This window comes from Trachinotus anak, unplaced genomic scaffold (assembly GCF_046630095.1).
Source record: "Trachinotus anak isolate AG129_WGS33_773 ecotype Australia unplaced genomic scaffold, CSIRO_AGI_Tana_v1 ptg000003l, whole genome shotgun sequence".
Taxonomy (NCBI): domain Eukaryota; kingdom Metazoa; phylum Chordata; class Actinopteri; order Carangiformes; family Carangidae; genus Trachinotus; species Trachinotus anak.
The window spans coordinates 7,357,055-7,380,136 of record NW_027273854.1 but is presented as its reverse complement, the minus strand read 5'-3'; the positions used below and the strand labels follow the sequence as shown (position 1 = coordinate 7,380,136).

Sequence of the window (23,082 nt, the reverse complement as noted above, 5' to 3'; positions counted from 1 at the left end):
AACCAGTTAGATAAGAGTTGTGCAAATCTTCAAGGTGTACGTGTCTAGATGAACATAAGCACACACACTGAGATCCTGTCCATCTCACTGCTTGAAACCCCAGAAGCCAAAGATGTTGCAACTTGTCCCAGGCAGAGAGAGGGAGCGATTCAGAGGAAACATACACTGTCACTATAATGTTAACAGATGAGAGAGAAATATACTATCAGGCATATGAGGCTGGGAAAGTAATGACGAATACAGCAAACACTGATGGAGTAATACTGGTTATCCACTGAGAGATGAATCACAGGTTGGATTTTCACCTCCGCCCTCTAAACCAGACCCTGCTGTCTGTTTGGAGGTCATGTGACTGGGAAAGGAGGGGGAAAGGATTGAAGGAGGAGAGCAGAAAGCTAAGGTGAGACCACCTCCACTACTCTTGTCTTATTCAGGCAACACCTTACACCTGAACTGAGGCACATCCGGCAGCTCCAACAACCAACTGGACTCACACATAGTGATTTTATCAGAGCTGTTTTAATTCTTTTTTTTTTTTTTTTTAACTCTGGAACATTGGGACGTTTTTCACCATCCAACCAGCATCTCTGCAGGAGTCAACCTGGCCCTTCCACTGGAGTACCGCTTAATATTGGACCCTTAATAGCTCGGACATGTTTGGCCCAGGGCAACTGGTCTCTACTCTCCTGCCTGCAGTTTTCCATTCACCTGCAGCTCATTTTTTCCCGGCATTCCCAACCAGAGTCAGTTCTCAGCCTCAGATTCTGATCCCAGGGCCCTTTATCAGCTACGAATCCCTGAGGAGTTATCTGCAGCCAGAGCCATGCAAGGAAGCTTTGCTCCTGGCCACACAGGCGGTCAGGATGGGGCCGCTCACAGAGGGCATAGGTGAGTTCAAACCACAGCTGCTGTGGTCCAAACGGGACTGATGGTACGATGCAGGACTTGTGCAGACCCAAACTGGCACTGTGTTACCACAGTCTTTAAGACAGTCAGTGAGCACCATCTGATTGCAGTGTAAATGTTTACAAAAGATTGGCTAACAGCTCGTAACTAACAATCAATTATCAAGCAGTGTTAAAGTGGGCCTAATGATCGCTGCGCTAATTATCCAATCTAGAGCCATTAGTTCCTTGTCACCCGTTGGCGATTGTGTAATTGGTGCTCGCGCTGTGCTTTCCAGATGAACAGAGGCCAGTGAAGCAGCGTCGCGCACGGGCCAACTACAGCAGCTGGCAGCTGGAGGAGCTGGAGAAGGCCTTCGAGACCACCCACTACCCAGACATCTTCATGAGGGAAGCCCTGGCCCTCAGACTGGACCTCATTGAGGCCAGAGTACAGGTACTTGGCAGGCTGAACTCTTTCTGGAAATGTTCACCTCATACTCATCCATGTGATATTAATTTGTCTGTACAGTGTGCAAATTAAGCTCCTCACAGCAACCAATAACTCTGTCAGTGTACACGAGCATGTGAGTTGATCTGAAAAATGGTGACAGGTCCCTTCAAAAAAAAAAAAAAAAAGTAGATTCAGAATTTGTTTAATAGAATATTGTGGAAAGTTTTTATATAACTTAGAAGGTACAATTTAAGCTTGACATCTTGTCTACATTTGAAATTTAAAACAATGGTTGTTTATTTACATTTCCCTATATTTATATTTATATTTATGTATTTATATATTTTGTACTCTCTTGTTTGTTTCCAGGTTTGGTTTCAAAACCGTCGTGCCAAGATGAGGCGGCAGCTGAAGCTCCAGGGCCAGCTTGTTGCAGGTTCTTATGTAAAAAGAGACAATGATGAAACATCGGAGAGAGCGAGCAGGAGTTTAAAACAGCACTCAGAGGGTTCTGACAGCGAGCACTGGGAGAAGCGACAGGAAGGAGAAAATTATACATGGACAAAAGCTGCGAGTGCCGCGCTGAGCGAGCGTATCCAGCCCGTGACCCAGAGGTCGGGGAAGTGGGAGAGGCCGGAGGGGCCGAGCTCAGAGGAGCTCCGCTCCTGCAGCATTGCCAATCTGAGGGCCAAAGCCAGAGAGCATGAGGCCGAGATCCACAGCACTGTAAACATGTCAGGAGGTGACACACAGTCACAAACACAGGAAGCTGATGCCATACACAATGATTGATTCTTTTCCTTCTTCCTGTTTGTACAGATATACATGACCTAAAAAAAAAAAGTATATACCATGAGTATGTCTGAATATACTTGCTGAACCCTTTTGAGATGAGGAGGTTCATTATTTAGCCAGTATTAATAAAATATTTCTTACAATGCAAAATCTGGTAATTTTCCACAAAATTAAAAAACTGGTCATCTTGTAGCTATTTTAAATTTTGCCTAGAAGTTTTAAGCTTCTGTCAAAGTTGGTGCTGGTGAACATTTATCACTGTTCTGTCTGTTTTGATCAAAATGTAGAGCAGTAAAAGAGTTTTATATCCAGCAAGAACTGAATTAATTAGTTAACATCACGTAATTTTCATCACATCTTAAATGTGTTGTTTACTCTACATACTGTTGGCCTACTCCACAACAGAACCCAGCAGTGACAAATGACAAATGCTGCCATCTTATCATTTCAGTCTATCGGGGCACAGCTGACAGTCAAGTCATTTTTAAAGGATTTCACCAATGACGAGCTCATCCCCTGACCTCTCAGGTTACCTCCACAGACAGGCAGGATGTCTGCATGCTGCCACACGTCCTCACAGGAAACAATGGAAATGGCTGAAAAATACAATCATGAAGAATGAGTCTACAGTATGATGATGACATGATAAATGCCTGTGTTCTCTAAAACTGTACACATCAAAGACTTAAAGTACTAACATTTGGTTTTCATCGATTGTGGCACAGTTTCTATAAAGAGCTGTGAAGCAAATATGAAAATGATAATAACAGCTGTGGTAGATCAATGCTGAGGTCGTTAGATGCAACTTAGTGAACAATCTAGTTTTCCTTGTAAGAAATTATATTAATTAATAATAATTATTAATAATATTAATGAAACATAGCTGTGTTTTTTAATCTCATGGATGAATCTTCTACTTCTGCATACATCAGACTTTACTCAGTGAAAACAAAATGCACCATGATGCAAGGACAATGGTTTCAAACAGCTTGTCCGCGAATAAACTCCACATCATATTTTAATTAATCTGTTTAATCTTCTGATAATAAAGAACTTTAACAGCTGATAAATGACAAGAGACATATAATGATTCAAGTAGTGGTTAATAAAACTGCCTGTTTCCCAAACATCCACAGTTTACTCTGGACTGTGGACATGCTCTGCAGGTTGTGTGCTGGCTTAATTCTAGTTTAACTTATAGATCTTGTGCATCTATGCTATTGCATGGCAATGGTACTAATAATGTTTATGTGTGTGCATTGTTTATGCATTTGAGCACAGGTTTGGAGCGATGAAAGTGTGTTTAAACAGTGCAGAGTGACACTGCCCCCTCCTGGGCATGAAGATGTCCTCAAACAGGAAAGATGAGGCAACTTACAGTGAGAGTGTTTGAAATGCAACTATGCATTTTTTTTTTTTGGCTGTGACATCATCACACATCTCTCACGTGTTGTCTGCAATTCTTTTAAAGCTGTATTCCTCTGCTTACTTTTTCCGCAGCCTCTTGTTTTTTACAGTTAATAAACAATTCATGTCGACAGTATTTGCAAGTGAATGAGGTCAGTGTGGGTCGCTCACATTTCAAAGACTAAAGTTCAGCTCTGGTCTCACACTAATTACACTCACTGATGAGGTCTGTGGGTCAATTCTGAAACCACATTTCAAAATGGGTCAGAGAAGATTGGAGTTGTTTTGTTAAGATGTGTTAAGATGGAATGATGTAGCATAATTGTTTAATTCTTTATAATCAGTTAAATAAATGAAAGTTGCTGAGTTCCCAAATATTTTGTGGACTAATATGGGCTAATTAGGTCAGAATCCTCATATGACAATTGCTGGCCTCAATTAGTCCCCAGTTAGGCCCCACACAAAGATGACTGAGGTAAAAAAAAAAAAAAGAAGCATGTCATAGATTCTGTTATTGGTTCCCCTACTGCATAATGACCCCGACATGCTGGCTGAGAAAACCAAGTCTGGTGTATAATTACCTCAGAAGTCCCACAGCATCATCGCCCCCTTTAATGGAACCTAAAAAAGAGATAAATTTCCATGAATCTTTTGATGAAAATATTTTTTATAAATGTCAACATAACCTGTGTGGAAAAAAAGCTTTTCTCCTCAGATGAGATTCAAACAGACAATTTAAATACAAAAAAAAGCAAAGTAGCATCCTGTCGGATTCAAATACAGTGGTTCATTAGTAAACTACCACATTGATCAGAAAAGTCTCTAAGCTCTGAGCTAAAAAGAATAAAATGCACAGAAACACTTGCCCCCTCTCAGTTTGGCTTTAACCATATGGATAAGCTACTGTAACTTCAATTTAATCTCCATAGACCCAGATGGCTACTTCAGGGAGATTTAATAATCACAAGCATAAACTGTTAAGAGCAATAATATAATCACAGTTAGCCTTGGTTTTTTTTTCTAAAGGTCACATTTAAGCATAAGGGGCTCTCTGAGGAAACCCCCTGAACATGTCACTCTTGAAAAAAACCCACTCACTAACTGGACTAACTGGGATTTTACAGTCCACAGTGGGAGCTGATGCAGAAGCACAGATTCAGTGAAGATTCAGTGGACTTGTATTTTATCAGGTGGTTCAAAAATAAGACCACATTTGGATATGACGCTAGTCTATAACTTTAATAGATTAAATGACAATTTTACTTCAGTAATGTAATTTTAACAGCCTAGACCTGTGTTCAAATGTAGTTCACTATCACCTCAGGTGGTTGATATTTAGATTGGGATCATGTTCCTAAACTAATCCATTTTGCAGGATTTTCTCTATTGGATTTCACAAACATTAGAAAAAAAACTATTATTTACCTTTCTGTCTGCGTTTTATTCAACGGGTGTAAGAGACGAATCAGCAGTGGGTGTCAATTAGTGTAATGAGAGCACAGAGACGCACACCACCACCACCACCACCTCCTCCTCCACCACCACCTCCAGCAGCAGCAGCAGCAGCAGCACCGGCAGCGTCAGCTCGTCCCGGAGACTCCACTCGACTCATTCGGCTGAAAAGAAGGAAACAGGACGCAGCTGCTGCGCCGCAGTTCACGGTCAGACCCTGAGCAGAGACACCTTGTTTGCGCCGCTCTTTCCTCCGGCTCCTCCAGGCTGACAGCGTCGCCTGTTGCTCACTCCGTCAGCGGTGAGGGCGCAGCAGTGAGCATGGCTGCCATCAAGGCTTTAGAGCAGTGGTGCAGAATGCAATGTGAAGGCTACCGAGACGTGGCCATCACCAACATGACGACCTCCTTCAGGAACGGACTGGCTTTTTGTGCGCTCATACACAAGTACAGACCGGACCTAATGTAAGTATTGCACTTTGAATAGGTGGTTGAAATGCAGGTGGAATTGTGCTTGAACTTTTATTAGCTTTGACCTAAGTGATGGTCCTGGGAGAGCTTGTCCTGTCTCCTCCAGAAGTTTATATCTGTCTTTGATGCTCTGTAGTGACCTGAAAGTGATTTTATTCTAACCCCTCTATATGTTATTTCTGAGGTTTTTCCAACATTATGCCTGCATACATATAACACGTTTAATGGATTTAATTCCTGATCCTGAAGTCAGATGGGTGAAGTTTTCACCAACATGTCTGACATATCTCCTCTCTGTTCATTGTGCTCCTGTCTTCCCAGAGACTATGACTCACTCAGAAAGGAGGATGTGTTCGAGAACAACAGACTGGTAAGATGATGATCAACTTGTTGAACCTTTGTCTTATCGAGTGGAACAGCTTTCACACTCATCCTGCAAAATCTGATGCAGAAAAAACAATCCACTTCATTAACCCCACACACATGGAGGCGCATCCAGCAGCACACGCACACACACACACACACACACACACGGTATGTGTTCTTGAGTTTATGCTGCAGATTGGTTAAATATTCATTCACGTTTCAACATTTGAAGAGCACAGAATTTAAAGCCAAAGCCATGAATCTCCTCAAACTTACACTCTCCCTCTGTCCATTTGACCTAATTTATTTTGTTAACCCCTCCATGACCTGAGCGGCACAGCCGGGGACCTCTCCATTATTTAGTCCTCTTCCAGTCTACTGGCTTCCTGTGAGGATTACGGGCCCTGCAGAGTGCTACAGTATGCACTCTGTATGACTTCCTGGTTGTCTTGGATGAACCTGGCAGTGTCAGCAACAAACCTGAGCTCAGGGGAGAAGGCTCTCTATTCATTTTGAATGAGGCTTGCTGCCACCTGCCCCTCGGTTCCACATGATGGCGGTTCACTGGAAGACACTGCTGTTATGTACTTCTTGAAGGTTAACTTTCAACCAGATCTGTGGCGGGAGAAAAGTGCGTTTGACTGCGTTTAAGTCTTGATCAACTGTTGAAGATGCTTCCTGTGCTGGAACATGAGAGCGTGACTCATGTGGCTCAGTGTGGTCTATATTTCATGAATAGTGTCATGTTACTTCCAGGCTTTTTTTTTTTCTTTTCTTTTCTTCACGAGTTGTTAAATAAGAAATTGTTTGTGTTCACAGATCCACACAGTCTTTATTTTTTTGTGCTCTTCTTTCACATCAGCAGACTTAGTATTCACTAAGGCTCTGCTCTAAATTTAATGAGCATGTCCAGGCTGATCTGAAACAATGCCCTGATATCCTGCTCCCGCCATCCTCATTCTTATCCCCCCCTACAAGCTCACAGGAAGTTTGCTATTCATTATGCAGCCCTTCTCAGACCTCTCTGGGCCGAGCCACAGAATACTCTATTTAAAGTAGATTGTATTGTCTGATATTTTTACACATGGTGCAATTGTAGGGCGTCTGTGCGCCTGGTGAATACCATGGTTTTTTTAATGGTAAAAATGCTTTGGATCTGTTTACTTGGCCCATTATACACTGCTGTTAAATGTTGTCTTGGCAGGAGTCGATGGCTGTTGTTGGTTATATATATTTTTTTCTCACTCTCAAGGCTTTTCAGGTCGCAGAGGAGAAGTTGGGGATCCCAGCTTTGTTAGATGCAGAGGACATGGTGGCTTTAAGGATCCCAGACAGGCTGAGCATTCTCACCTACGTCTCCCAGTATTACAACTACTTCAAGGGACGGCCTCCAAGTGAGAACAAGGCTGCTTCAGATGTCTGTAGAAAGAGTTGTCCATCCTCCCAACTATAAAGATTTTCTTTAATTCAGACCTTATTCTTATATATTTCTTTATAGGTGAGGTGTTCCTCTCCTGCACTGCCTTGTTATGTTTGACACTAACTGTGTTTTACTTCTCCACAGTGGGAGGTGTAAAAAGGCCAGCAGAGGGCTCCAAGGAGGAGCCATCAGAGAAGAAAAATCTCCCTGTGGTTGCCAAAACCTTTGTGTCTAAAAGCGCCATTGAGAACCGTTTACCTTCCACTCTCACGGCTCAGACCTCACCCAAGTTGGCCAGAGCTGCTGCTCAGGTCATTATCATGCATTTGAAATTACAATATGTCTTTATCATCTTACATTGTTGCTTTTTTAATGACTATATTTAAGAATAAGAAGGATTTAGCTCACTTTCAGTGGGTTAGGTGAATGTTAATTAGGTAAGTGTTATATTTTTTTGGATGGAGCGGTCCCTCAGTTTTAGTTTTTCTTTCACAGAAGGCGGTTTTGGCAGAAAATGCCAACAAAAATGGGACTCTCAATAGCAAATGTGTTGCATGCAAGAGCCACGTTCATCTGGTTCAGAGGCACTTTGTGGATGGCAAACTCTATCACAGAAGCTGTTTTAAGTAAGAATTTGACCCATATTCATTGATAACTTCCTGTCATGTTCTCTGTTTATTGCATTAATGATTTTGTGTTAATAAACTTCCACCAGATGCAGCGAATGCTCCAGCGTGCTTCATGCAGGAGGCTACAAACCTGGGAAGAGTCCAGACACTTTTATTTGTAACGCCCATCAGAACAGTTGCAAACCTTCCTCCTCTGAGGCTGGGATCAAAAATGGACCCACCAGTTCAGCTGTACGATTAAACGGTGCCAGCCAGGCCCAGCATGCACCACGCCCCTCTTCTGTGCTGTCAGCTCCACTGAACGTTGTTCTGAAGCCAGTCGCTCCTGCTCCACCTTCCCAGGCCTGGACGACCTCAGCCCAGAGGACGCAGGCGGCCCGGCAGAGGTTTTTCCAGACTGCAACGCCAGTCACAGAGGCTGCAGCAGACAACAGGAAGCCCACAGAGCCCTCAAGTGTTTTGGGAAGGCCAAAGGTCCCACTGAGTCCTAATGACGAGAAGAACAGAGCCAGGACAACAATTGGACAGAAACTAGCAGAAGAAAATTGCAACAATAACAACAAACGCCCATTCACCATCCGTTCAGCTGAGAGACGGTCAGCTTCGGACTCTGTAGCCTTGAATCGATTCTTCTTTGCAGTACTGTAATATATCTGGTCTTTCCCACTGTATGGTTTTGTGATGGCTTTTGCTATTAAGGCTGATGGTGAGGGCTCTCTCTCTCTGCAGGTTTGGAGATGAGCCAAGTTCAGCTGACAGCCCCGGTTTGAGAAAAGATAAATGCAGCCAAGGCCCAGCAGGAAACTGGGCAAGACAGCCCTCCACCAGCCAGACAAACAATAAGGAATCGCCATGTCTGAAGGCCATCAGCAAAGACAACACAAGGCCAACAACTGTACACACAACCGGCAAAGGCAAGCGCCACTAAATTCATTTCAGTTACTCTTGATCCGTTATTTGACATCTTGCCAACACTCCCCTCCACAACTCTCTCTGTCTGTCTCAGACGCATTCACAGAAAACAAAGCCCTTTTTGTCATTTTTGCCCTATTTACACAGCCAGTGCATCTACCCAGTAGGCTGCTAACTGACATTTTAATTTCTGTCTCACGCTTGTAATGAACTTTCATAGTTGAACTGTCATTCTCCCGGGATGGATGTGCATGCATGGGTGCAACATCCTGACAGTCAGAAGCTTTTCAGACAGAAATACAATTACTGTTGGTTTTCAGTATAAATGGTCACCACATTATCAGCAATGATGGAGGCCACCCTATCATGGAAAGCAATTCAGTTGCTTGCTAATATTGACTACATATGGACATTACTCCATGCATTTATCCATTTGTTTTGTGCAGAGACTAAAGTACGATTCGGGGCTTTAATACAGATGTGCAGGTGAGGGCAAGTCACTTTAGTGCCTTGTTGTGAGAAAATAGATAATAATGTGACACGGAGAAGAGTCAAACGAGTCTTTTGTTGGAGTTCACACCTCCGAAGCAGATGCCACGTTAAAGTTCAGGTGCTGTTTTATTGCTGGTTTTGAAATTAATAATGATTTCAGTAGTTACGCATGTGACAAGGTGATGTAGTGATGAGCTTTACCCACATGCTTTTACTCAGAGCTGCGACCACTTAGTTGATCAGTCAGTTAGTTGATCAACTGAACAATTGTAATTATCAGAATATCGCTCCAGTTGTTTATCAAACTAAAATGACAAATGTTTGTGAGTCCCACCATCTCAAATTTAAGAGTTTGACTGTTTTTATATTATTTTAAATTTAATATCTTTTGCATTGTGGACTGTTTCGACACAACACAACAACTAAAAACATCATCCTGAACTCTCAAAACCTGTGATACAATTAAAAAAAAATGTATTTTCGTTTTATAGGCTAAACAATTAAATAATGTATTGAAAAAGTAATCAACGGATTAAGTGACAATGAAAAAATAATAACCAGTCGCTGCCTTGCTGTTATTTTCATCAGTTTTTCACTCAGGTTTTTCTGTGTAATTGTTTTTCTGCAGATCCACTCCGCCAAGAGGGGCAGTCACAGCTCAGAACTGTCACAACTGAGCTAGGTCTAAAGTAAGTATGCTCGATCATCTTAATCATCAATATTACTTTATGTGGTTACTCACTCAGCTGGGAGCGGGAGAGGTCACACAGGTGGAGAAAGATTTTGCCTTTAAACACCCCTGACCATTCAGCTTATCCACTCTCCAGAATGCAGAAACGTCAGGCTTCATCCGTCTCTGTCCTTGTTGACTGGCTCAGAGTGCAGCCGCTCGCTCTGTCCCCGATCCTAACAAACCCTGAGGAGTGCCGCGCATGAACTTTTCCTACTCTTAACACTAGACTCTCTCATTTCTAATCCCTGCTGATGATCCCTCCATTGTTCTCCCCACCTTTTATCATTTCAAAATAAAAAAGGTGAGGCCTTTTTTTTTCTTCTTCTTTTTTGATTCTTTATGATCAGCCCTGCTGGTGCGTTACATCTGCGTCAAATAAAAGCTGTACTTTTACACAGTTTGTTTTAACAGTCGCAGACATAATGGCTCATACACGCGTGACTTTTACAGAGGTGCTGAAGCCTCCACTGAGGAACAGAAGCCATCCTCAAATGTCTCCATCATTACAACGAGGCGTCCCTCGCCGCCCAAACCAGCAGTACCTCCAGTCAGCGTTGCTCTGTTTGATCCTGTTCCCTTCATGGACGTCTCTCCACAGAAACCTCCACCTGCTTCCGGAAACCTCGGTGAGTCACATTATTACAAGAGACGTTTGTCTTCGTGCAGCGGCTGTTTGTCTGAGTTGGTTGTTGAATACCAAAAAAGATTTTTTTCTTCAGAACTATTTGATCTTTTATTGGATAAAAATACAGTTGCCATTAAAAAATAAAGCTGTGTACAATCTCACAGTAACCTTATGTGTAAAGTGACTCTGTAGTGGAACCAAAGCACAGTTACGTTTAGAGCAAAATGTGTCTAGCTAAGTCAACTTTTACTCTGAAACCTTGTAAAACATTAACAAGACCAAGAGTCAACAGTGATGGCAGCTGCTGTGTGAGGCACAGCGGTGCTTTGAGCCTAATTCTAACATCAGCATGCTCACAATTACACAACTAACATGAAGACGTCAAGATGTTTAGCAGGTCTAATGGTTACCTGCTTAGTTCAGAGTGTTAGCATGAAAACATTTGTTAATTAGCACCAAACACAAAGAGAAGCTGAGACTGATGAGAATTAGTCATTGTTTTTGCAGGTATTTAGCGAAAAACTAAAATACTGGACAAACGGAAATTTTGACCTTGTGATGATGGGTCTTGATGAAAAGGATCCTCATTACATTTCATCCTGCAGAGGATATGAATGACCAGATTTCATAGGAATCCTTCCAGTAATTCTTGAGACATTTCACTCAAAACCATGAACGTGAACCTCTTGGTGGCGCTGTGGCTCATGCACATCTTCACAAAATTTGGTAATCCATCCAATAGGTGCTGAGATTTTTCAGTTTGGACTAAAGTAGCAAAGCAACATCCACATTCGCACTGATTCCCAGACAGACATGCTGCCCTACATGTGTTCTGGTGATTCTGGTAGATTAAGGATTTTCTGTAAGGAAACAGAAAAAGGCATGAGCTGATTGAACTTGCTGCAGACGTACAGCATGTAGACCTTCCTTTCCTTATTTCAGGTTTTAAACATGAGAGTCGCTCGCCTGTGAAATCCCCACCCAGACGACCAGCTGTGGAATCTATTAGCTTTTCAACCACTGCTCCAGCCAATCACGGAAATCCGTCAGGTTGGTTCCCAGCTTTTTAAAAAAAAAGTCATCATCAAAGCCCCACATATATGGCCTCAGCCATCTTGTTGATTTCACATGAGCAGTCTCTTTTTTTTTTTTTTTTTTTTTTTACTGAAAATAAATCAGGTGAAGTCGTATGTGACAATGCTTTTCTGAAAAGCTGCCATGAAAGGACTATCTAATCCTATTTTATCTACCTCTTAGGCGCTAAAAAGGGAAAGTATTTGTCACCCACCAACGCCTCCAGGACTGAAATGAGGTCACCCTCTGTAAGTTCCCTCCATTAAGTCTCTTAAGAGATTAATTAACAGCTCTACAAATATGCTTTCATTACATTCCCAGCGAAAAAAATGGACGACCTCCTTCACATCTAAGTGGCCAAATTCGGAATTTTCAAATGAAAATGATCTTTACTTGACTGTGACAATTAAATTTATTTATCTAGTTTTTGTTTTCTATCAGGTGAAGTCTTATCATATCCCGGTGGAGCAGATTGAGACGGAGCTGAATGATATTGAGACAAACTTGGCTCAGTTGGAGAAGGAGGGTGTGGAGCTGGAGAAGAAGCTCCGCAGCTGTGAAGAAGGTACACTTCCTCCCTGCTCCTTTTGTAGCCACACAAATCAAACTGAATGAGGAGAAATCAGAAACGAGGTTTTCAATTTTGAAAATCGAGAGTCCTTCAAACCACTGTTTGATTTCAAGGTGGAAGATGACGCCAATCGTCAATTTTTCTTCTCTTGCCGTGAATATCCCTCGTCGCAAACTTTGATATTTTACTGTATTTGTGCGAGCTGCTGAACCCCTCCGCTGCTTCAGTATCTCTAGTGCAGGCTTGTGTCCTGGTTGCTTCACACGGGACACACACAAACTCACATTCACTCACCGGCAGCTGGAGGTTTGTGTGTCTCTCTCTGTCTGTCTGTGTGTGTGTGTGTCTGTGTGTGTGCAGGGGATTTACCTGCCATTTCTATTACTGTTTCTGCAGCCAAATGAGGTGAGAGGCACAGACAGCCCACAGGGATGTTGCTTCTCTTTTAAGGTAGTGGGAGTAGGGGGCCTGATTGCTTTCCTCAAGGTCAACATGACTTGGGTATAGTAATATATATTCTGGTCGATTGCGTACTGTGTTTTTTTTTTTTTTCTCTGCGTGCCACCCAGGAAGCCAGAGCATGCAGTCGCTTGGCCAGAATTTGACATCAATTGCACACCACCTAGGAGATCATCGACTTCTCAACTGGAATTTGTCGGCGTAAAAACTAAACCCCGGCACTCGAGTTCAATTCCGAATAAGATCATATTTGTTCTGGTGATGGCAGGATGTGGGCTGCCTTGTCCTCCGTCACTTGCCCTGATCAGCCATTTTTGTAAATGTGACCCTGGTGTGTATTTTGATTGATTGGTCACTAATTGGGAACTGCTAATATTCATTTCAAATCATCTGTTCCACCCACTCAGGTTTTCCAGCATGACTTGGTGGAATGGACAATGCAAGATGTGGACATTGCTGTGCTGCAGTGCATACAGCATCTTAATACTTTAGTGGGACAAATTGGTCACAAAACAATGAATACTGGGTTAGGAAAATATTTAAACTGCCTTTATGTTTTCAAGTTTGAATGTTCACTATCTGGCAAAGACTTTTTGAACAAAGTCCTTTTAGTTTCAGAGTGCAAAACCTATTAAAAAATTAAAGCTAATCCCTGCTGTATTGTTGCTAGCCATTATTAAATAAGTGATTAAGACAAATCTGTACTTCACTGTGTTTTCCCTCTGTGAAGGTCTACGTCCTCTGCATGTTAAAACTTGCATATTAAGATAACATTTGGGTGTAGCATTTCACAGACACAATAGTGAGGTCTCTGTATTTAATGAAGCGCTGCAACTAGTTATTTTCATGTGATGAACACACAGTCCAACTCCCCCCCAAAAAATATTCAGTTTACTTTCATATATTACAAGAAAAGCAACAGACTCACATATTTGACAAAGTGGAACCAGACAATCGTTGGCATTTTTGTATGAAAACTGGCTGAAGTGAGTAGACGACTGACTATTTTGGTAATCGATTGATCAAAATATTCACACAAGGGACGTCGTGTTCTCTTGGGAAGTATATACGACAGCAGGGTTGAACAATAATGTCAGCTCCACGATGAATGAGGACAGTTTCAGTCTAAACTGTTGACGATATCTTTGTTCTTCTGCACGTGACAGTAATATTTATAAGGGCTCCATTTTAAGGTTCAGGGCTGTGTATTATTGGCTGCTACCGAGTGTTTGAGAGTGTTGACATGGTCCCAGGGGGTGAGTCACCCTCCATCTCACCTCCCCCAGCCAAATTACTCAAAAACCTCATTTGTTATTGCACTTAATTTTATTATTGTGTAATGAATACAGTCTCCTGAAAACAAAAGAGCTGGTGAACATAAAATGAGCCATGATTCTGGATGAGTGGAGGCTTCTTCATTGTTCTACTGGGGGGGGGAAGAAAAAACAGTATGATGTAAATGAAATGAATTTTTTCACCGCTTTCCCATTAACCTCAGTCGTTGCATTATTTGACATTAGAAGATTTAAATATTGCTGTCTGAACACTTTCTTTGAGCTTAATTTATCCCTGCAGAATTTCATTTACTCACAAAGCAGAAGCACATAGCTGAGTTGCGTTGAACTGTACAAGCAGAGCACACGGCAGGAGATAATAAATACTTATGTTTTTAGAAACAGGCATTATAGGCGTTGTATTATGACTGACTCATAAATCCCTACAAAATATTTACACTGTGGTGTTCCTATGTTAACCAATATTGGATATTATAAAGGGTTACAAATTGTATCTCGGTGAGATCAAGTGTTTTATGAACATATTTCAAACAAAGTCGTGTCATTGTTTTTTCAGAGGGAGAAGGAGACATATTGATGGACCCACTGATGGTTGACTGGTTCAACCTGATTCGAAAGAAGCAGATGTACATTAGGAAGGAATCAGAGCTTGTGTACATGTGAGTTACTACCGTTGGTGTTGATGTTGTGCCTAAGCCATTTTAATTTTTGTTATATTAAAAAAAACTTCTATGAGAATGAAGCCTGTGTCCCATACACTTATGTAACACTAGAGAGAATTCAAACTTGACTTTAACTTCAAGATTGTCACGTTCCGGTATACATGTCATGAGCATAATAAATGAGATTTGCCTCTTTTTGCGTGTAATTAATGATGAATATCTCAGAGCCAGGACTCAGGAGCTGGAGCAGCAGCAGCCAGGTGTGGAGGGGGAACTTCGCAGGCTGCTGGAGAAGCCAGGTAAGACATCCCAGGTTTAACTTCAGCTCTGTTGCTTCTTTTTTTTTTTTTACCCCACTAAACACTGAAGTCAACTTGGTATCACAGATCATTTAAAGTCCAGAGAGGAGCAACAGCGGGAGACGGTTTTGATGCAGAGGCTGATGGAGATTGTCGATGGCAGAAACGCGATTGTGGAAGGTCTGGATGAAGACAGGCTGAGGTAACATGAGTCTTATAATGAACATTTACAGTTAATGAGTGATCAGTGAATCCAATGCCAAGAAAGATGAGGAAGAGTTTATATTTTTGATCAATTTCAGGGAAGTGGAGGAGGATCAGCAGTTGAATGAAATGATGAAAAACCTTGGTAAGTGTTGTATCAAATGTCTTTATTTTAGAAGTGTTTTTCAGATCTGAATATGTCATTTTAATATATCTTTCTGTTGGTGAATAGGGGTAAAGAAAACCAAAAATAAGAGGAAATCCTCCATCTCAAAGCTGTTCAGACGAAGAAGTAAAAGACGAGTGGAATGATGGATTTTTTAAAACTACTACTCTGTATTTTCTTATTGTATTAATATTCCTATATGAAATTTTAAGGTTTTTTATATTAAAGTACTGCAGTAGACGGTGTGTTAATAAGGAAGGCAAAGGAAAAGAGTTCGACTTAGGAAGCATAATGGTTTTACTCGTGTGTTTTTTGTCTTTCTTTCTGACTGTTTTTTTCAATTCAGACTAAACGTTCATCTGAAAAGTTATTTTGGTTCAAGATTCACCTTCAGTTTTTAGTTTGGTGGTATTTAAGTGGGGCAAGAAATTTCTCCATAAGTTATGATTCAATCTTTTTTTTTTTTTTTTTTTTTTTTTACCACGGGTATCATGTTTTTTCACAATTGGTTTTCACATTTAAAAAAAACAAAAAACAAAGAGGTGTTCAAATATGTGGCAAACACGGCTGTGATAAATCCCTTACATTATTAAAACAGCACTGGAGTGGTCACAAGAAAGGCCACCGTTTATGGACATGGATGTTATGTAAAGATGCTGTATGTTTATTGAATGATTGGAGTGATGCGTCTCATATAAAGGTTTAGCGATTTAAAACGCACTTGGTCAAAACATTGGGTGTCGGGATGTTAAAATCAACTATCGTGATGTGTGAATTACAAAGGGAGCACTGGCTGTTCCACATGCACATAGGACTGAGTAGAATAAATGTGTAATCCTTCGACAGCCTTGATCCAAAATGAAATTATTTCGGTATTTATTTAATAATGGATTTTAACAAATTTCCTGTAAGGATATTAGCAGGAGAAAAAAAAAAGCCTTGACAATTAAGTTTGGAATGGCTGTGGAGTGTAAAATGGAGAGCCACACATGTTGAACTGCCTTGTTGCAGACTGTAGCTCCCCTCTCACACTGTACTGTAGGTGGCAGCCTGGGTATGCTGTATCACAAGGCAAGAACTTGGAAATCCAATTTGCCACAGTACAGACAGTTAATTTCTTTGCTAATTTTATAAATGCTGCAAAAATGTTCAGCTGTGCTGATGCAATAATGTTATGTGAAAGAGGATTAGGTAGAGCAGTAGCTTATGGCCGGCGAAGGCTTATAAACTATAGGTTGTATTGAGCTCTTTATCTTCAAACCTGGTTTAATTAAACATTACTCTTTACTAATATCTGCATCAGAAATGCTCTGCACCTGAGCTATTAAAATGTTCAAACGGCGTGTGGAGTCAGTCGTGTGTGGAAATGGCATTCACAGTGTTTGTGAGGGACGTACTGTAATGTTGCATTTTTAGATGTGTTATTGAATGCTATGCACTTGTACTCTATTTATATTTTTAAACTTGAAATCTGTTGTCCAATAAATCCTTTGAAGATTAGCATGTATGAAAGGTTGAATTATTTACTTAATAACACCTTCCTTCGCGGCACATCCTGAAACTTTTTTTTTTTTTTTTTTTTTTTTTTAAATCACTCCACTTCCCATGTTGTAAGCTTCACCAAAGACTGTTGATTCGACGACTGCCAAGATCAGACGCTGCTTTTCACTGAGAAAACCAACAATGCTGCAGCTCCTTTGCATTAAAGCTGCACAGTGATCACAGTGCTGCATCAATGTATGCTTTTTTTTTTTTTTTTTTTTTTTTAAATAAGGCTTTTTAAAGACGGCATCGAGCTAATTCACTGGCGTCAATATATTGCTGCTACTTATAAACTACATATCCCTCATTTTGAGATGCATGAAATTGTGACCATGAACTTGGAACACAATCTTTCTAGCTGAGCAGAGTTGGGGATGATATTGGTACAAAAATGCCACGCGTGATGTGGGTGACAGTCGAGACTGAATGTGTGATATTAGAGTTAATTAAAGCTTTGCGCCCCATCTACTGCAAATGCTTGCACTTCTGCAATTAAGAATCAAAGGCGAGGGCTTAGTGTCAGGGGGGTGTCTAATACATGGTTTTAACAGGAATGGGACCTGATTTGCCAAGCTCCTAGCGACAAGCATTAACAACAGCCTCAAATTAGAGGGACATTAATATTCATAAGTAAAACAATTCATCCTGTGAATGTGTGATGAAATGGAATCCTCTGAGGTGAGCTCTTGTGTCCAGGCTGCCATCGTTCATTAAAATATGCCATTACCCATGAAGTGCTTAATCTTTATGAAAGGGTGGTAAAATCAGTTTGAACTGCTCTGACAGAAAGGTGGAAATTGTAATATTGTTCAGCACCTTACATTATGTTAATCCTGTACATTTTTTCTTTAATGTGGTGATGTCAAAACACTATAGGTTTGCATATGTCTCATTAGCTGAATTGGTTAGGCTTCCTGAATGAAAATGGACCTGTATAATCTTTGCTTGTGCACCCTTAGCATCAGTCTGTTTTTATTACTAAGATGTGAGCGCTTTGTAATGTTTTAGCTTAGCTGTTGTATGCTGCCACTTGCAATGGGCCCACAATCTGAATTCTCTCTCTCGCTCTCTCTCTCTCTCTCTCGCTCTCTCTCTCTCTGTGTGTGTGTGTGTGTGTCTCGTCTTATTCCAGTCCCTGCCAGAGCCTCTGCCACTAGCCTGTAATTATGATCCTCGAGGTAATTTTATCAGGCTCATTAGCTCTGATGAGTAAACGAGAAGCGTGCCTCTAATTTATTGGCCATCCAGGCTGGAGACTTAATTCTCATCAGAGAGATCATAATATTTGTATAGAGAGACAGATATACAGAACATATACTCTAGCTACAAGGCTCCTAGACCAACAGTGAGGCCAAGACTTATGCGACTTAAAACCAGTAATTACACTCGTAACACGACGTCCGTTTGGATAATTGGACCTGTGCAAAAATTATTTCCATAGATGTCACTGTGATGAGCAGGGCACCAAACATGGTCTCTTTTTGATTCCGGCATGATTTCAAATGAAAGCTATTGTTTGTATTCTACTGAGTCTTGTGACTTTATCTTCCTGCACAAAATTAGATTCTCACACCTCTGCAAACAAAATTGCATTGTTTTGTTCCCTGTTCAATAGAGATGATCCATTTTCTGTGTCAGAGACTGTGTTAAGGGAGCGGGGTAAATATGCTCACAATTTTCAGTGTGTAGAAATTTGCATTGAGGGGAAATTATGCATGCTGGCTAGTGGAAATGAAATGTATAAAGTGCATGACTGGTAGACTTGACAAGTGCAGCTTTCATCCATCTCAAATGAATAATTTTCACTTCCCTTAAACATCCTTAATCCAACCATGTTATCAGCGGGCATGCAGGATTCTGCCAGACTTTCTCCTTAACGGCACAGCAACTTTCAACTTGCCTGAGAATCTGCACTGCAGTTGCTTACCACATGGTCTTAGGGACTCACTCTTATCCTTTCCTGCTGGTTTTGTGGATCAGTAAAATTCCTTCAAAACACAATATATACATAACGCAAGTCTTAATAGATAGCAGAATGTCTCACTCTACCCTCCTCTGTGCTGCCTCAGAGGTCGACTTAATGCACTGTATTTTACCTCTGATTCACATTGGCAGAGAACTCAGAGGATGGTGTCTAAAAAAAAAAAAAACCTATTTGCTCGGTGGCCCTTTGTCCTCTATTTCAAATTTCAGTGACAGACCCTTCCATGCTAGTATAACGTGGTTTGGAAATTCATATGGTCGTAAAGGGATAGAGAAGGATATTCATGGTAAATTACTCATTTATAGCGGCATTCAGCACTTTGACTTGTTATTTTGGAGACATTTCCTCGTCATCCTCTCATATATACATACTTATGATGATATTATATTGTGGCAAATTCCCCTCCTCTACTCCTGAATCCTTTTAATTTATGCATTGTGGCATGTTTTCTAAATGCAACTGACAATAAACAATTAAATGTGTAATTGGTGTTTATGCTGCTAATCCTTGTGATAGCCTCTAATATGAAGGGTTACCTGGCTATTTTCAATATCCACTTTCACAGAAGCCTCAGCTTGCGATAAGAATATTAACCTCATCAATTTCAGGTAACTTTCAACGCTTTAACATCTTGTCTTAAAGACCTACGTGTTAGCAGGAGTCTCAGCCTTGGCATTTAGTGACATTTTAAGCCTTTTAACAGAATCCAGACAGGGATTTGCAGTTTCCACCAAAGGAAAATAATTTATATCCTCCTTTCTGAGAAACTGTGGGTAGAGGGATTAAATGCACCAGAGAGATTTGTATGTGGTGCAAGTAAAACAATATTGTGACTCAGTTAATACATTTCCTACCATCTACTTTCATGCTTTGAGGAAGTCGGGAGTTGTTACTCATCGGGCTGAAGTTGGCTTTGATGCTTTTCTTGTTTAATTTTCACATTTTGCAAGTTTTTTAGTGTATAGGTCACAGTGATGACAGTGCTGAGTACCTGAACTCCTCTTATAACAGTGCAACGAGACACTATAAATAAGTGTCTGCAGTGTCTGAGGCAATGAAGAGTCGGACTCAGACCAATTATTTTGCATTCCTTCCCAATCAAACTCCCTTAAAACCTTTGGAACAAGCAAATCTTTTCACCCCACTTATTTAAAGCATAATGATGTCCTATGCACAAAAGAAAAAAAAACATTTCTGAATGACAGTTTGGAACACAAAAGGTCTTTTCTGTGTGTTGGATGGGTTGTGGACTGTGTATCTGCCAGTGTGTGTGATGGCTGCTGTGTAGCGGAGACATGCAGGGCTCTGTTCTCTCTGTGGGCAGGCAGCTTTGATGCACTGCCTCTCTTATCTCATGCCTGGCAAGGTTAATGAAGTGGTGGCACTTTTGGAGGAAGTAGAAATGGGATGAGTAGCAGAGACCAGAGGAAGCTTGGAGATGAAACGTCCTGCTCTTAGCGGCTGTAAGTGGCAATTTTGGTGAATTACATAGACAATAAGAAAGGGGGTTGTCATCCTCTTAAACACAACAGTCGTCTGAATCGGGAATGGTTGATTGCATCTCTTTCAGCCTGGTTCATATGAAATTACATTAGCATTTAGGCATCACTTGTAACTTGATCCGTCAAACATCTCCTTATAAGGCCATGTTAGTGGTTCTGAGTCTCTGCAATATTATGAATTGCATTCTGATGCACAAAAGGACATTATAGCACCTTAAAACCTGGAAATTGACTTGTGAAATGCTGAACGGTCTAAGTTGTTTTCCATCTTTGAGCATTAGATCATTCCTCATTTGAATTTAGGGAGGGGGCTCACGTGGTTTTCAGCAGGGTGTAGTCTGCTCTGGTTCCTTTGAAGGACTTTTAAAAAAACCCACTGTGGCTTTGTCAGGGGCAACAAGTCTCACTTAAGTAAAAGAGTTGGCTTATTTTATTTGTAATAAGTGTCTTGGAAGTCAGCCCGTGGTTATAGCTTAAACAAAGGCCAGAAATGCCACCCTAATATAAATATAATAACAGGTGATGTACTGCTAATGCTCTGTATTCCTTAGCTTTTTGGTTTTAATATTCCAGTTCCCTTTGCATCTATAAGAGCTAATAGGTAAACAGTCCTGAATGGAAGAAATGAAGCAGGTCTACATGCCAATGAATTAGCATATAGATGAGTTCATCTCATACAAATAGTGCTCTTTTGCCCAGAACTCCCTGTGCTGAGCAAAGATCATGTATGTAAAGTATGCATGCAGAAAATGTAAATTAATCCATTTCAATCATCATTCAATCTAATAAGATTTTTTTTTTCTCCTCCCTTCTCTTGTTTGTCCCTCGTTGCTCAAATGTCCAGAAATATTGAGAGGGCGGTCAAACTATTCCCGGAAGCAGCTTAATTGTTTAACAGAAGAAAAAAAAAAAAGGAAAGAAAAAAAACATACAAACAAAAACAATGCAGATGTAAAATTGATGTCAATTACACATGAGCACTAGCATCATTTGCATGTGGATCAGACAAAGCCTGGATTCAGTTTTACATAAATAAAAGCCTCACATCCATGTTGCTGAAATCGAATAATGCTTTGATTTTTTCAAAGCAGGGGTTCTATAAAAGGAGTGCCATTGACCGTATGTTTTGTTTTTGATCCTCATTATTGTAATTCCACAAACAAACACCGCCTCTGTGAAACATAACTATTTGTTACATAGCTCTGGTTAATATGCTAAAAGAAGCTTATAGAATTGGGTCAGCTAATTAAGCAATTAGCTTATTTCAGCTCTGTGGTCAGGCTGTTACTAATCTATGGCATTGTGAGCCCAGATCTGCCACAACCGAGAGGCTTGTGTGTCTGCGTCTCCCATCCCGTCTGACAAAGGATCATGTCTGAAGTCATCCTACCGCTCAGCAGAAAGGCAGAAGACTTGTCTCTGCTCACTAATGCTCACGTTTCTCATGCAAATCCCTGGAATTGAATAGGTTGTTTATTGTCTAGTTAATATATTGAGACATTTATGTAGTGCTGTTGAAGTGTTTGCTCTCTGCATTTGTAGCTGTGTTAACACACATGAAATCCCAGACAGATTAGAGTTTGATAGCATTAAAGCCACGATGAATGTTGGTGGCTTTTAGCAGAGCCCACCACGTGGCTTCTTCCAGGCGTCTGACGAGGACAGAGTTAGGCGGCGTGACTGTGGAGCATTAAATACATCAGTGGTGTCATTTGATTAAACTTTCCTCTCTGTGAGCCGGCAAGTTAAATATCCTGGAACTTCTCTGTCCAGAGGAAAACACTGGTACTGTGGGCTGTCACTTTCTGGTGCATTGGCTAGATGTATACGTACAAACCTTCTTTCATCGTCACGTGGTTTGGGTTAATGTCTCTTAACTATCCAGTCTTAAACAAACCTATCCTCATCTTTTTATGTCTTTAGGTGCAGTTTCTATAGTTTGAGGGCTCAAGCTACTGGATGTCCTTGGGGTCAGTTGCAGCCCTGCTCAAAGGAAGCGAAATACCCATAGTTCATTGCTTAAAGGTTTACTGTTAGTGCTTCATAGCCTTGATTTAACAGTTAGTAACATTCATGGCTATATATGAAATCATAACTATTAGCATGTGGAAAGTTGGTGCCGCTCTGCACTAATGTGAACTAAAAGATTTTAAATTTTTAAAATAATGAATTGTCCCAAGGTTAAAGCTGGTGGGTTTTTTTTAATGTTTTTGGTGAAACAAACAACAAAGAAAGTTGAAAACTGTTGAGAAAAACATCATTGTTGCTGTAGTAATTCACGTTAACTGCACAATCGGGGACATGGTCCCCACAAGCCAACAACAATGAGGGGAACTGATCGACTTGACAAATTTAACATGAAGTGCCAACTCTGCTGTAGTTTGAGTCTGGAAAAAATCACAGGTAGCAGCTTTAATGTGTGTGATTTACCTCCAGTTAAAACAGTGAATTATTTACAACTTCACAGTATTTCATAGCTTATGATCAAATCTACAGTAATTGGCTGTTTTTTGGTCACTTGGGAACAGCATAGACAAGATGTAGCCTACTTCTTAAGCTAAAGTGGAAAACTAGTTAGCAAACAATTGACAACACATCCTGCAGATATGGAGCAACATTAGCTTTCATTTGGAGTTGTGTGTGTGTGTGTCCACCGGGTGGATGTAAGCCTGATTTGTAATTTTT

At 40.8% G+C, this 23,082-nt stretch overlaps 2 protein-coding genes and 1 long non-coding RNA gene across 7 annotated transcripts; 2 read left to right on the top strand and 1 right to left on the bottom strand.

The window, feature by feature from the left end:
• Nucleotides 1–233: 233 nt before the first annotated feature.
• On the top strand, nt 234–4,488 carry LOC139613902 (visual system homeobox 2). Its single transcript, XM_071470921.1, has 3 exons — nt 234–888; nt 1,184–1,341; nt 1,708–4,488. The coding sequence occupies exons 1-3, from the start codon at nt 654–656 to the stop codon at nt 2,128–2,130; spliced, it is 816 nt and encodes a 271-aa protein (XP_071327022.1). The 5' UTR covers nt 234–653; the 3' UTR covers nt 2,131–4,488.
• Nucleotides 1,550–5,058, bottom strand: LOC139613911 (uncharacterized). Of its 4 annotated transcripts, none has more exons than XR_011686843.1 (4): nt 4,966–5,058; nt 4,122–4,161; nt 2,655–2,729; nt 1,550–2,168 (listed from the first exon to the last, which is right to left on the bottom strand). It is a non-coding gene; the product is annotated as an uncharacterized lncRNA (long non-coding RNA). The 4 variants fall into 4 exon arrangements; XR_011686848.1 differs by having other exon boundaries at nt 1,550–1,777; XR_011686845.1 differs by having other exon boundaries at nt 2,667–2,729.
• On the top strand, nt 5,055–16,869 carry micall2a (mical-like 2a). Of its 2 annotated transcripts, none has more exons than XM_071470909.1 (17): nt 5,055–5,456; nt 5,784–5,832; nt 7,081–7,222; nt 7,393–7,559; nt 7,747–7,874; nt 7,964–8,473; nt 8,607–8,791; nt 9,910–9,970; nt 10,465–10,640; nt 11,582–11,689; nt 11,897–11,961; nt 12,155–12,278; nt 14,595–14,697; nt 14,926–14,999; nt 15,087–15,201; nt 15,302–15,348; nt 15,436–16,869. In XM_071470909.1, the coding sequence occupies exons 1-17, from the start codon at nt 5,314–5,316 to the stop codon at nt 15,513–15,515; spliced, it is 2,277 nt and encodes a 758-aa protein (XP_071327010.1). In that variant the 5' UTR covers nt 5,055–5,313; the 3' UTR covers nt 15,516–16,869. The 2 variants fall into 2 exon arrangements, with proteins under 2 accessions (XP_071327010.1, XP_071327002.1); XM_071470901.1 differs by having other exon boundaries at nt 5,058–5,456; nt 7,744–7,874.
• Nucleotides 16,870–23,082: the final 6,213 nt, after the last annotated feature.

Coding starts and splice junctions, on each gene's coding strand:
- LOC139613902 (XM_071470921.1), top strand. CDS start 654: ATGTTTGGCCCAGGGCAACTGGTCTCTACTCTCCTGCCTGCAGTTTTC. Junction 889..1,183: donor GCCGCTCACAGAGGGCATAG/GTGAGTTCAAAC, acceptor TGTGCTTTCCAG/ATGAACAGAGGCCAGTGAAG. Junction 1,342..1,707: donor TCATTGAGGCCAGAGTACAG/GTACTTGGCAGG, acceptor GTTTGTTTCCAG/GTTTGGTTTCAAAACCGTCG.
- micall2a (XM_071470901.1), top strand. CDS start 5,314: ATGGCTGCCATCAAGGCTTTAGAGCAGTGGTGCAGAATGCAATGTGAA. Junction 8,792..9,909: donor TGTACACACAACCGGCAAAG/GCAAGCGCCACT, acceptor GTTTTTCTGCAG/ATCCACTCCGCCAAGAGGGG. Junction 15,202..15,301: donor CTGGATGAAGACAGGCTGAG/GTAACATGAGTC, acceptor GATCAATTTCAG/GGAAGTGGAGGAGGATCAGC.